Raw genomic sequence first — 12,091 nt, 5'->3', positions numbered from 1 at the left:
CCGTGAGCCTGCTTATCCATGAGCCGGCTCATCTCTGTGAGCCGGCTTATTCATGAGCCTGCTTAGCTCTATGAGCCAGCTTATCCATGAGGCTCATCTATGCGAGCCTTCTTATCTCTGTGAGCCAGCTTATCCATGAGCCGGCTCATCTCTATGAGCCTTCTTATCTATGTGATCCAGCTTCTCCATGAGTTGGCTTATCTTCAGAGTAAGAAAACTTGTCTTGTAATAGGTCAGGTCAAGATTGTAACCGGGTCAATGTTGTAGCCGGTGGACTTAACTCCAGAGATGCCTTACCCTCGGAGCTGGGTTTAGCCGCGGGTAACTCCCCCGACACATTCGATGATCCGTGTTAGAGATGCCCTTATCCGGATGTTTTGTGCTATACAAAAACATACACGTCTTTGAACAACAGTGCAAAGTCTCAAAACACTATGTGTGGATAGCATGAGCCTTCCACGAAAATTACTACTACCTCCAATTTATAATAAGTGTTGCAGTTTTAAACTAACAGCTGTTAAAAAATGCAACCCTTATTTTGGATCGGTGCATCAAATATCTCACGCACATGCTCCCAGGTGAAATCGAGAACTGAAAGTTTGCATGCCCAAATATCCTGGGAAAATTACAGATCTCATGCCCGAGTACTTTGAAAGCTTGTAGAATTTCATGAAGAAACGAGTACCGAGACCATCAAAATTGTAATTTGCTCAGTACGGCAAGAGCACTCATTTCTGATGTGCCCCTCTGTTTTTACCGTTGCCATCTTCCACCATTTTGTAGACACGCCAAGTAAACTAGTGATATCTGAATGAAAACATAATCAAAATTGGCACTAGAGAAAATTGATTATAGTGGATACACTAGAAGCATTTACAGGAATAGAAGCTCATGCTTTCGAGCTGACTAAACTTATTCCTAGAGACTAGAGTGAAAAAAATTGGGGCGTAGGAGGCAACAAGGTAATATATACCACTTATCACCAATGAACCAAGAAAATGCTAAAGCAAAAAAAAAACTATGACAATGCCCATTGACATCTACTCTAACCTAATTCATGAATTTCCGACAGTCAGCAGTCTGGCACAGGCAAGGAACTTTGCAATCATCAGCCTCATCGGGGTCAAACAGGTAATCATACCTAGAAATTACACACAACATAAAAACATGTTTAGTCTCCTTGCATCCTTGCAGAAACACAAAGATTATCATGATGGAGTTTAACATAATTTGCTGAGACCATCTGCAAAGAAAAGGAGAAGGAAATCATATACGACATACGTTAGCTCTTCACCGGCACAAACATTTCTCTTGGCAATTAGAACAATGCGGCTCTGATCATGCCCCACGCTCATAATCCTCGCATAAAAGTTTGGCGTGCACTGCAGCAAAAATAACAATACATCAGGTACATATTATTTAGAATCTTAAGTAGATTTGAAGTTCATTATATGATCCTTACAGAATGATTAATCAGGCGTGCCACGTTTCCTTTGTCTGTGGCATCAACAACCACTTCCTCGCTGATTTTGAAAAGCTGGGCAGAAAAAAGGACAGCATAAATGTAGTTAATGTTAGATGTATTATCAGAGGCTATTAAAATAATTCATCATAAATCCATATAATGCATACAACACGTGATTTCCAGCAGTTGGGATGGCCAAATAGCATGTGTGTTGTAGATATAATGTTATTTCACAGAAAAAATATGCACTCATAGATACACCACATAACAGGTGAAAGTATGGAAGATGACTCACATAACAATCTTTTCCCTGTACACGATATTGTGCTTCCCGTAAGTCCGCAACACTTCGTCTGACCTGTTCACCGCGGTACTCTAGAACCTGGAAAAAAAGTTAACCATGAGCAATTTCTTGAATGAGGGCAGCAGCGCATTAATGAAGACCACATGTAGGATAGCAGAATGCCGGCTTAATAATGGAAACTAGGGCACATATATGGGAACAGAAATTACCACGAGTGGTTACAAAGCAACCATGTAAGAAAAGTATAAATGGACCTTTAAAAAAATATCAATGGAGCGTAACATATAAAGTAGAAAGAAAACCGTGTCATTACAACCAAGCATCTCTACTGTTCAAGCGCCCCCAATTGTGAAAAATATTTCCATGGCATATAATAGTGTTTGAGGGAATACCATTTCTCCTTCTTGAATGTCCCTACGAGCAAAAAGTCCCCACCTATGAATTCCTGACCTACCAAAGCATACTCTACTATGTTCCGTTTTCTGAAATAAAGAAAAATTAATTAGTTTCATACTACAAATATATAGGTACAAGGGAAAGCCAACAGACATATATTAACCTGAAGATAACGTAGACGCTCCTTAAAAGTAGAAAAGGATTCCGGATCCCTCTCTTCCTGCAGAGTACAGAGTTTTCCTTCATAAGAAAATTTGACTAAAAGATGGGAAAAGATATCTAATAAGCATTCATACATTACAGAATTAATCAAATTACCCTTCGTGGATTCAGACTGTCAATTTCATCCCAGCGGTGTTGACAATATCCCCTTACTCGGTGTGCCATTGCTGCCTCCCGGGATCTCTGCATGCAACAAAATTCCAATCAGGTGTGCACCAATGGGTTATCAATACAAGATACCAACCAGCAACAGTATTTATATTTTGGGAACAAGTGGCAGGAAAACGGACACGCACGTTTGGCTCTCGGGTGTAATTACACCCAATTTTTTTTTAAAAATAGTAATTTGTAAGAAAGTCAAAAAATCTGAAACTTTTTGTGAACAAAGTAGATTTATTGTTGCACTCGTATAAAAACTTTCGCGAAGAGAAGACTTTCATGTTGTTCTGGACGTAAAAAAACAAATTTGTCGCTATATACGCCGTACTGTTCACGCTTTTGTCAGAGAATATTTGTCATTTTTGTCAGAATTTTGTCAGAGAATATTTCGTTGCAGATTATTTTTGTACGCTAGAAACGACAGCTCAAGTTTGTTGGGAAAAAAGTTTTGGAACATTTTGACTTTTTGTAAAAAAAATAAAAAAATACATAACCAGGTGTAATTACCACCATGTTCCAAAGGGTATTTTCCCAGGAACACTGCCTATTGAGCAACACCATATGAGTAAATCATAATGAACATCACAAAAAGGAATTAAAACAGATAATGATCCTTGTCGAATTGAAGTTGATGTGACGAAGGTTATCAGCAAGTGGTGAACTAGGGTGCAAGCGCATTAACCAGCAACCAGGAACCTGCATTACGGTTAGACTGGGCACTGTTGTGGACTCCTTTTGGGGTCGCATGTATTGATTTCGCTGCGGCCTTAGTCCTGCATTCCCAGTTTATAGAAACAGCGAAGATGCAGTGCGAGCTGCAGAAGAAGCCCCAACAGAGGAACAGTGTGCAAGGTAGAGAAGCAGCAGGCACATGATGACATGCCAGGGAGTCCTAGACCGAAGTCGAGTCCAGAGAATCTGGCCAGTGGGAGGCGTTGGGATTAGAAAAATAAACAGCAAACAAAGGTTGAATGCCTTGCAGTAATGTGCTCCATATGGTCACAACTAATGAAAAGAAGAGGAATCAGGGTCGGATAGCAAGGAGTCAAAGTTCAGCTAAGCAATTACAAAAGGCTGTTGCATGTGCTCTTTGAAAAAGCGTTTTCTCTTCGCTTAAATCAGGCACAGCTCAGAGTGTCTTCGCCACCTGGAGAATGAGGATGAGCGACTTATGGTGCTACCCGATCCACTCTTAAGCCTGAAAGTCAGAATCTGCTTCGTCCCACTATGACATTTCACAAAAACCCAACTGCTAACAGCTACAAACTCCAGATCTGATCAAACATTGTCTTTGATAACCGTCTGGATAAATCACCATACTGGTTTCTAACTAGTACCTATGCTAGCTAAATGAATTAAATGTCCCAGCCTCCAAGGTATCTTGCAAGTTCACACAAGCCTACGAAACATGTTTAGCCCTATTTTTGGATGTAACGGTTAGCTGAAAGAATTTTTTTTCTGAGACATAACACTTGGTTGGAAGAAGTAAAAATCCCTCCAACTAACTAGATTCCATAGTGCAGTAGAAACCACAGACTATCTGCTAGTAACACAGGGGTAACATAAGCTACTATCCTAGTTACCCATTCTCATGTAGCACTAAAATCAAAAGATAATGGCCATGTCCTTAGAATTAACAAGTACTTCCCCGAACTTTATTGTTAAGAGCTGCTATAATGGCTATTACCATGCTAGACGTAAGTTTTGTGGCTTACGTTGTAGCTAGCATAAAGGTGCATTCATTATTCTTTCAACTTTAAAGCAAGGCATACCTTTAGTTCTTTCCTAACATAAACTCGACATCTTGCAGAACATAGATTCTCTATAGTTTCAACTTCTGATGCTGAATCCTTGGGAAGATCTTTCCTAATCAGTCTTGAAGCAGCCATAGTGCCACTACTCTGAACAAGCCTTTTTGAAGAGAAAGTTCCAGCAGGAGTTTGAATTATCAAAACATTATCAGGGTTAGGTCTCCTGCACATAAATAAATAATCCAAGACAATCCAACTTTCAGTATTGCACAAAAAGATGTGAACAAATTATAGCTTTACTGGTGCTTCCACTTAATAAATCTTACCGATGATGAGCACAATATGAAATCATCTTTGTTGTCTGTTTGCCGTTTTTTTCCAAGCAGTGCAGCTGCATACATGGAAAACATAGTAAAGTTCAGATGTGCTAAAAAACATGAGATGCAAGCAAAAGAAGTGAAATTGCACACTTTTCTTCATTGATAAATAGCGTAAGCAACATGTTCTTGCAGCGATCAGTATTAGCTGTACCTCCATTCGATAGCCTGCCCTTGATGCACAGGTGGCATGGTAATAAGTCGAGCACCTGTAGCATTGTGTACAAGCACCATGTATTTGCCTACAAATGACGCACATCTGGAGCAATGGGCAAGAATGGAACATAATTAGGTCAACGTAGTCAAACATACGAGATACGTAGCACTGGTTCAGGATCAATCATCTTATAAGCCACTTAAGCTATAGCACCAGCATATGTATACAACCTTCATAAATAGCAGAGGTGCCATGCTCAATATCCCAATAGCAGGTTCCATGAGCTCATCACTAGCAAAAGCCACCTGTGGCTGAAACCATGCACATGCCACATGTACCCACAAGTTATCAACGTTTGTTGGCTTCAGCGCTCCACCTAAAATAAGTGTTGAAGCCAGTAAGAACCAGGTTAATGATTTCAAAAATGCTCAATAAAACAGAATGTCACAACTTGATTTTCCGGTATCAGATTTGACGAACTTAATTTAGTTGCTGTGGTGCTGTCACTATTGTTATTTAGAAAGAGACCTAGGTTCGACATTAATAGCAGTACTGATGAATTATCCTGTTACAGAATCTATTTGGTCCAGTTACCACTGAAAGGATAGCAGGTACATACCTTTCACAGGGCAAAGGCAGCAATCCCTCTTTTGTTCAGGCGTTTCACAAGCCCTACAAATCCACGAGGTAAAATCTTGCTTACCGCTCACACCATAGCATTCCTGATGAACAGCTATCTGGCATCTGAACATGAATGTGGTCAACTGCAAACTTTAGTCCATATCTCAAAATGATTCACACCAAAGAAAAACATTGTGAGCAACACGAGCTTAATACCTGTTACAAATCACAATCTTATTGTAATCCCAATCTTCAACCCATCTACAGACTGCACACCTTTCGGTTGTCCATTTCACTTGTACATGATCATAAGGTTCTGTACATAAATTCAAGGTCCATCACTTCAAATTCCTGGGAACCAGATCTTCTAATACTATAGGCTACAAAATAAATGCTCACTTACCATTTAACAAATCAAGTAACTGCTGTTTTTTCAGTTTCTGGGAGGAGCGTTTTGAAGGATATGTGGAACACACGCTTGGTTGATGTTGATCTATCTGTAAAGAGAAATGTGGGACGATCATAACCCTAGCAAACAGAACTACAAACCAACAAAGGAACAGAAATAAAAACTACAACACTACTATACAGTTGCACAAACTAACAGCATCTATATATGCAGTGGAAAAGGTTGAAACGAAAGCATGCTGTCATTACTGTACGAACCCATTTTCCAAATGGCATAAGTGTTTCCTTCATTTTAATACTAGATTTCCAATTTTTACTTCTGCAGCCAGCGTGCCTTTCCCATTCATTGAACAAAAACTTTTGTCCCTTACAAGGGGCACAATGGCAAGAAATCCTGCAAAAGAAAGATAGTTTTTGAAGTCATAAGTAGGTCCAGATATATATGAAAAACATCAGAGTTACATGCAGATGAATGGAAACCACCTAAACAATGAACGAGAGCAAGCAGAAAGATAAGTTCAAGCAAAAAAACAGGAATCAATAATCTTGCTAAGTGTGCATAATTGTGAGAAAACTGAAATTAAGCTATGGTGGTGCAGGCATGCCATGCCAGTCACAAGTAGGAATAACTTTACTACAATCTAATGTAATTCAGTAAGTGGTTCTTACAGTTCGAGATTTGGTAGGTAAGTTCCTTCCATATCAAAACAGATGACCCCTACTCTGTCAGGCTTCCTTCCTTTCTGTGCAGAATTATCTTTACTGTTTCACAAATGGATTGTACATGTTACTCTTAAGAGCCATAAATTAGAACCTTGAAATATGAAGTTGTAGCATAAACAAGTGGTTCTAGCCTTCTAACTCACCTATCATCAGGAGAGTTTGTCTTCTTGCTGGACAGATTTGAGTTACGTTTAACCCTACAGTAAAGGCAGAAATAACTTTTGTCTCGTAGATCCTATAGCATCAAAATGAGCATGTTAGCGATGGTAAATTACTAAAGCACCAAGGATATTATGACGAGAAAAACCTTTAGGTTGCTGCACTTTTTGTCACATTCTGCGTGAATCCAACTTTCACAACCATGACAGCAAACCTGGTTAATCACCTCCCATCTTCAGAATTTGCACGGTTGGAAACATAAGATAAATTTATATTGCGCTAATGGCTACACTATGTCTTACCCATCTTCGGTCACATTTATGTTGCCAACTTTTCAAGCATATCCCACAGTACTCTTTTGATCTCAAGATCTGCACATACAGGAAGGTAGTGTAAGCCGTAAGGACAAGACACTCAGAGTGAAGTAGGTTCACCAAAACATACCCTAGCACAGTGTTTGCAAGCAAGTTGCTCCATCACATAAACCAACTTGTTTGACTCTTTGTTTGGGAAGCAATTTCCACAACTTTCACACTGCAATTCACTTGTATAATGCTGTGTGCAGAGAATAAGCAAAAATCTAATTAGTCTATTGGGGAAATATATGACAGTTGAAGAAGCAGTTCCATTTTGTGATAAATAGTACAAGAACAGCACTGAAGTGTAATGGTGTTACTAACTATGGTCGGCCATTGACTGACCCAGAAGGCGAGCTATATAAGGCCAATAAGTTGAATAACCATTGGTACTCCACAATACATAAACATGCTGAATTTTATCATTCTGCTTATACACACACAGTACTATGTCTGCTAGATAATGTTTCTCAGAAGATTTTTCTGCAGTCATGCATCAATGCACTTTTCAGGCGTTCGGCCCCCATCTAAAGTTTAGGTTTGAAGAAAAATCATATGAATGTAGATAGACCTAAACCGTATACCTAATATTAATGCGTAGATAGAACACCAAAAACTTAGAAAGCCAGCAGGCAGGATTGAATACAAAGCCACAGAAGGTTGGATCAAAAATATTGATAAATTTCTGAAATTTCATGTGAATACATGTCTTCTTAGTTGTGAAAAGTTTGTCAACTTGCCTTAATCTGTGCCTGGCACTCCAGCTCGTTTGAGCCAGTCACTTCTTCTAATTCGTCTGGACAAGATTGACACACAACAGGCTGCCCTGCTGTGCTGTCATCCATTGGCACTTCAGAGAACCCCTGATCGGCCAAAAAGGCCTCTTCTAGTGCCCTCTGGAAATCACCAGGTTTGAGACTGCTCAAATCTGTTTGCCCTTGAAATCTGAAATGGAAATACATATATTTCTTAGCACATGTGTGGGTGCTATTCTATAGCTCGGCACAATTACTTCTACTTCTTGCCAATAAAAAGGCATCCCTGATATGCTTTTGCAGCACTTTAAATGCAATAACTGACAAGTTATTTTTAGTGAATTACTAGTACTTACTGGTCAATGTAGTCCACAAAAGGAAAAATCCCTCCTTGCCTCACCCAGACATACTTCTGCAACACACGGGCGTCATCAAATGGTCATTCAGAAAGAAAGAAAGAAAAAAGCTCAAAAGCAAAAGAGGAAGTAGCAGCAATTCAAGTCAGTCAGCCCTAACGAAACAGTAATTAATGTACCTTCTCGTCACTGAACTCTGCACGCCAGCCAAACAGCATCACACAAAGCACAGCACCACCACGCGGCTGGGGTGGCATTGCATCGGCAGCAGCCTGCCGAGCTGGGTCGACGACAACTCCCGGCCACGCTGGTTGCCGCTTACCGAGCCGTGCCCACACAATGTCGCCATACAAAATCTCTGTGCTCCAATGAAGGTCCTCCTTCTGCGCCTGCAGGTCCTCTTCTTCCTCTTCGTCTTCCATCAACTCGTTTCTATGGTACGGTTCATCGTGCAAGGAGGTGAGTGCGCTCAGAGACATGGAGTACTTCCTGGAGGCAACAAAATTCTGGCACACTCGGTAACGCTGTGCCTCCTCTTCCTCATCCACCTCTGACAATGCGGAAGTCCTATCCAGGATTGCACCTTTACGGCAGAGCGGCTTGCTTTTGGGAACGAGCTGCTCGACCTTGGGCGGTGCAGGCGGCTTGGCCGGCTTCTCCCTCTTCCAGGGGTCGATGAGCACCGAGTCATTGAACCGCGAGGGCAGCACCTGGGCACGCCCGCGCGACGTCCGGACGACAGGCGGGCGCGTGGCGGCGGCGGCCGGCGTCGGCTCAGCGGCGGCAGGTGATGCAACCTCCGGCTCCTCGCACCAGCGGAACCCGGCGGCGGCATACGGGATACCGGAGGCCGGCACGTGGCCGAGCAGCTCGACGGGGAAGAAGTCGTCACCCCTCTGCCTCTTTGGACGGCGCTCGCCGGCGCCGCCCTCGCCCTCGGCATTGCAGCGCTTGAGGCTGAGGATCTCCGAGCGCTGGGTCCGCTTGAAGATCATCCCACGCGAACCCTTTGCCCCCCGCCCGAATTCACCGGCCCGGCGGCGAGATCACGGCGAATTCGGCGAGGGCTCCCCCGCAAACCCTAACCCTGCCCTCGCCGCGGCGAATTGGAGAGGAGGGGAATTCGTCCCCCGCCTCTCCCCACGAGCCGTCGCGGAGACGGCGGAAGGAGGAAGGGGAGCAAAGAAGAAATCTTTGATGGAGATGCGCGCGGAGAGAAAGAGAAATCGGGATTGGGGGATTTTTTTTTTCTTTTGGTTTCGGCTTTGGAAGGTGCCTGTTCTTTGTGTGTTCTAATGAGAGGGCTCGGGAAGAAGAAGTCCTACGAGAAACGAGGAGCGGAGCGCGACCCGGTTGTAAAAACGATCTTGGCCCTGATTTTTCTCTCTCGTGGGATCGGGTTGGTTTCGTGCGGGAGGAAGGATGGATGGATGGATGGATGGGATGGTGGTTACATGGATGGAAGTCGTCGTCGTCGTCGTCTTCGTCGTGGGTGCAGGTGGAGTTGCCGTCCCGACTCGCCGTTGGATTTTGGTGGTGGTGGTGACGGTGCGCGTCCATGGAGACGGAGGAGGCCGGTGGGCGTTACGAGGAGCTTGGAGTTGGCGTTTTGGCGTCGTGGTACGGGCATTTTCCTCGCCCGGACGGAATTTCGTTTGGATTCGTGTGGGTTCGAGCTTCGAATCCGGAATTTGGTCTGGGCTTTTGAGTTGTGTTTCTTTTGGGTTTGGAGGAGATGGTTTCGACATGGACGGGAGGAGAGAGAGAGGGATGATCAAGGTGGCCATGAACGAGTTTTGTGCAGTGTGGGATGGGCAGGGGAGCTGGCTAGGGCGACGTCACGACGAGTAGGTAGGTAGGCGCTGTACCTGTAGTGATGATTGATCGTCCCTCCCGGGCGGAGAGACAGACAGGTTGATCCAGATGCGACTCACTGACTGCCTTCTCAAACTCGATGGAAAGACCAATGGTCGATGGGCGATTTCGCCACCCCGACGGAATGAAGAAATTTCCGATTTTTATTTCCTTGTTCTTGTTTTGAGCTCGTGCAGCTTGGTCCTGGTAGTGACTAGTGAGCGGTGTTTGATCTAGTCTTCTGTAGGTGGAGCTTCCGGTGGGATTTGTGCGAGTTTCCATGCCGTCCTTGTTGGGCGAATCGCGAAACGAAAATCGTGCACGGGCCAGGAGAGGAGGTGGCAGCAGGCGTCGATCCTGGCCGAGGCATCACCGGCGGGCGTTGATCCAAGCAGAGACGGACGATTAATCCGACTTCTTTTTCTCTTTTGATTTATCTATCTATTTATATAATCTACTACCTACTACTAGTTGCAATCGTGGTCGCCGCGCTCGAATCCACGGTCGAAAAGGCGTGCTGCGTGCAGCTTTGGCCGGCCGGATGACACTTCCGCCGTGCATTCGTGTCGCCTTGGCCACGATTCGCCGGAGTTGGGGACCTTCAGCACGCACGGGCACGGCCACGGCCACGAGCACGGGCTTCTTTGCTGGATTCTCTCTCGGTGGCCCGGTGGACTTTGATTGAGTGCGCCCGTCAGATTCCTAGAGTCGTGCCGTCGGAGTTGGCTGTTCCATGGCCATCGGAGCAAAGAGCACGGGAGGGAGGCGTGTGTGTGTGGCAGTGCGTTCATGCTGTGTGTCAAAATTACAAGGGATGTCCATGTCCGTCCATGGCCATGAGTGAGGCGTGAAGGACCTGCTCCAGTCGACGCAGCGACACAAGAATTAATTAGGGGTAGGTGTCAAAGTTTTCTTGGTTCCTGTGCGTGCAGCTTTTCTCATCCTCGCTTGTTTCTTCCTCCTTTTGTGCTTCACTGAAGAAATTCTCCTCCTTGAGATTCACAGATACTGCTAGTACGATCCGAAGACGAAAATGATCCGGTGAGGCGAGCGTTGTGCCTGCACACATTAAAAACATGATTTTTCTCACGGGCATCGTTAGGGCGCCGTAGTCTAGTGTCCAATCAACCCATCCGCGGAGCCGGCAAGAAATGTCAGATCAATTTTATTGTTCGGCTCATTGGGGACGCCCAAGTTGCCGATCCAGCCGTGTGGAGTGCCCCCGGCGCCGCCATGCTTCCTGGCTGACGCAGCGCCATCGACCGAAGCAGGCGAGGGACGATCTCTTTTTTCATGAATACGCAACGGCTTGTGTATCATTCATTGATAGATAGAAAAAGAAAGTACAAGAATACATGCAGAAGCAAGGAGAAGACGATAAGGTGAGTGGTACATAGGGATGGCGACCACATCATCGCGAGCAGAAAGGGCGTGGGTTGCTCAGCCCACACTAAGCCCTACGTAGCTACGGCAGAACATTGGCGAGTCCAACGCCCCCGCCCTGGCCCAAGTTTTAGCTTCTTCCTTAATGGAGTTGGAGAGGAGAAGAGTGGAAGGCTGCCTCCCGTTGAACATACACCCGTTACGGTGGGTCCAAATGGACCAGGCAATGAGGAGTATCATGGAAGAGAGTCCTTTCCTGGACGGCGAAGGGCAGCTAGAACTAGCAGAATGCCACCACTCCAGGAAGTCATCCGTCGGAGATGGAAGAGGGACCGCAAGAGAGCACCACGCGAGCAAGTCACACCAAATCTGCCGGGAGAAGGGACAGCCAATAAGCAAGTGGTGCATTGTTTCAGGCTCCTGGTCGCATAGGCGACGGAGTGGATCATGGGGAAGACCGTGTCTGGCAAGGCGAGCAGCCGTCCAACAGCGGTCCTGGAGGGCCAGCCAGGCGAAGAATTTGACGCGGAGGGACGCCCAAGCCTTCCAATGAAGTCTCCAATGAGGGGCGTGGGTCGAGCCATGGAAGAGGGCAAGATAGCAAGAGCTGGCGGAGTACGCGCCCGAAGTGGTCCAGCGCCAGAC

The 12,091-nt window shown here is 44.9% G+C and overlaps 1 protein-coding gene across 2 annotated transcripts; it reads right to left on the bottom strand.

Annotated features, from left to right (window-relative positions):
- Positions 1–524: 524 nt before the first annotated feature.
- On the bottom strand, positions 525–9,997 carry LOC123078695 (histone-lysine N-methyltransferase ATX4). Of its 2 annotated transcripts, XM_044501285.1 has the most exons (24): positions 8,389–9,997; positions 8,210–8,265; positions 7,839–8,043; positions 7,187–7,297; positions 7,045–7,113; positions 6,891–6,956; positions 6,727–6,818; positions 6,530–6,622; positions 6,119–6,254; positions 5,856–5,949; positions 5,669–5,768; positions 5,451–5,575; positions 5,062–5,207; positions 4,829–4,933; positions 4,624–4,688; positions 4,319–4,520; positions 2,484–2,570; positions 2,329–2,385; positions 2,162–2,251; positions 1,761–1,847; positions 1,463–1,537; positions 1,282–1,382; positions 1,051–1,141; positions 525–807 (listed from the first exon to the last, which is right to left on the bottom strand). In XM_044501285.1, exons 1-23 carry the CDS (start codon positions 9,202–9,204, stop codon positions 1,051–1,053), a joined length of 3,069 nt encoding a protein of 1,022 aa, XP_044357220.1. In that variant the 5' UTR covers positions 9,205–9,997; the 3' UTR covers positions 525–807. The 2 variants fall into 2 exon arrangements, with proteins under 2 accessions (XP_044357220.1, XP_044357219.1); XM_044501284.1 differs by lacking the exon at positions 525–807 and having other exon boundaries at positions 809–1,141; positions 8,389–9,995.
- Positions 9,998–12,091: the final 2,094 nt, after the last annotated feature.

The sequence above is a fragment of the Triticum aestivum genome, chromosome 3D, assembly GCF_018294505.1.
Source record: "Triticum aestivum cultivar Chinese Spring chromosome 3D, IWGSC CS RefSeq v2.1, whole genome shotgun sequence".
Classification (NCBI taxonomy): Eukaryota; Viridiplantae; Streptophyta; class Magnoliopsida; order Poales; family Poaceae; genus Triticum; species Triticum aestivum.
This window is presented reverse-complemented; position numbering and strand designations above follow the sequence as displayed.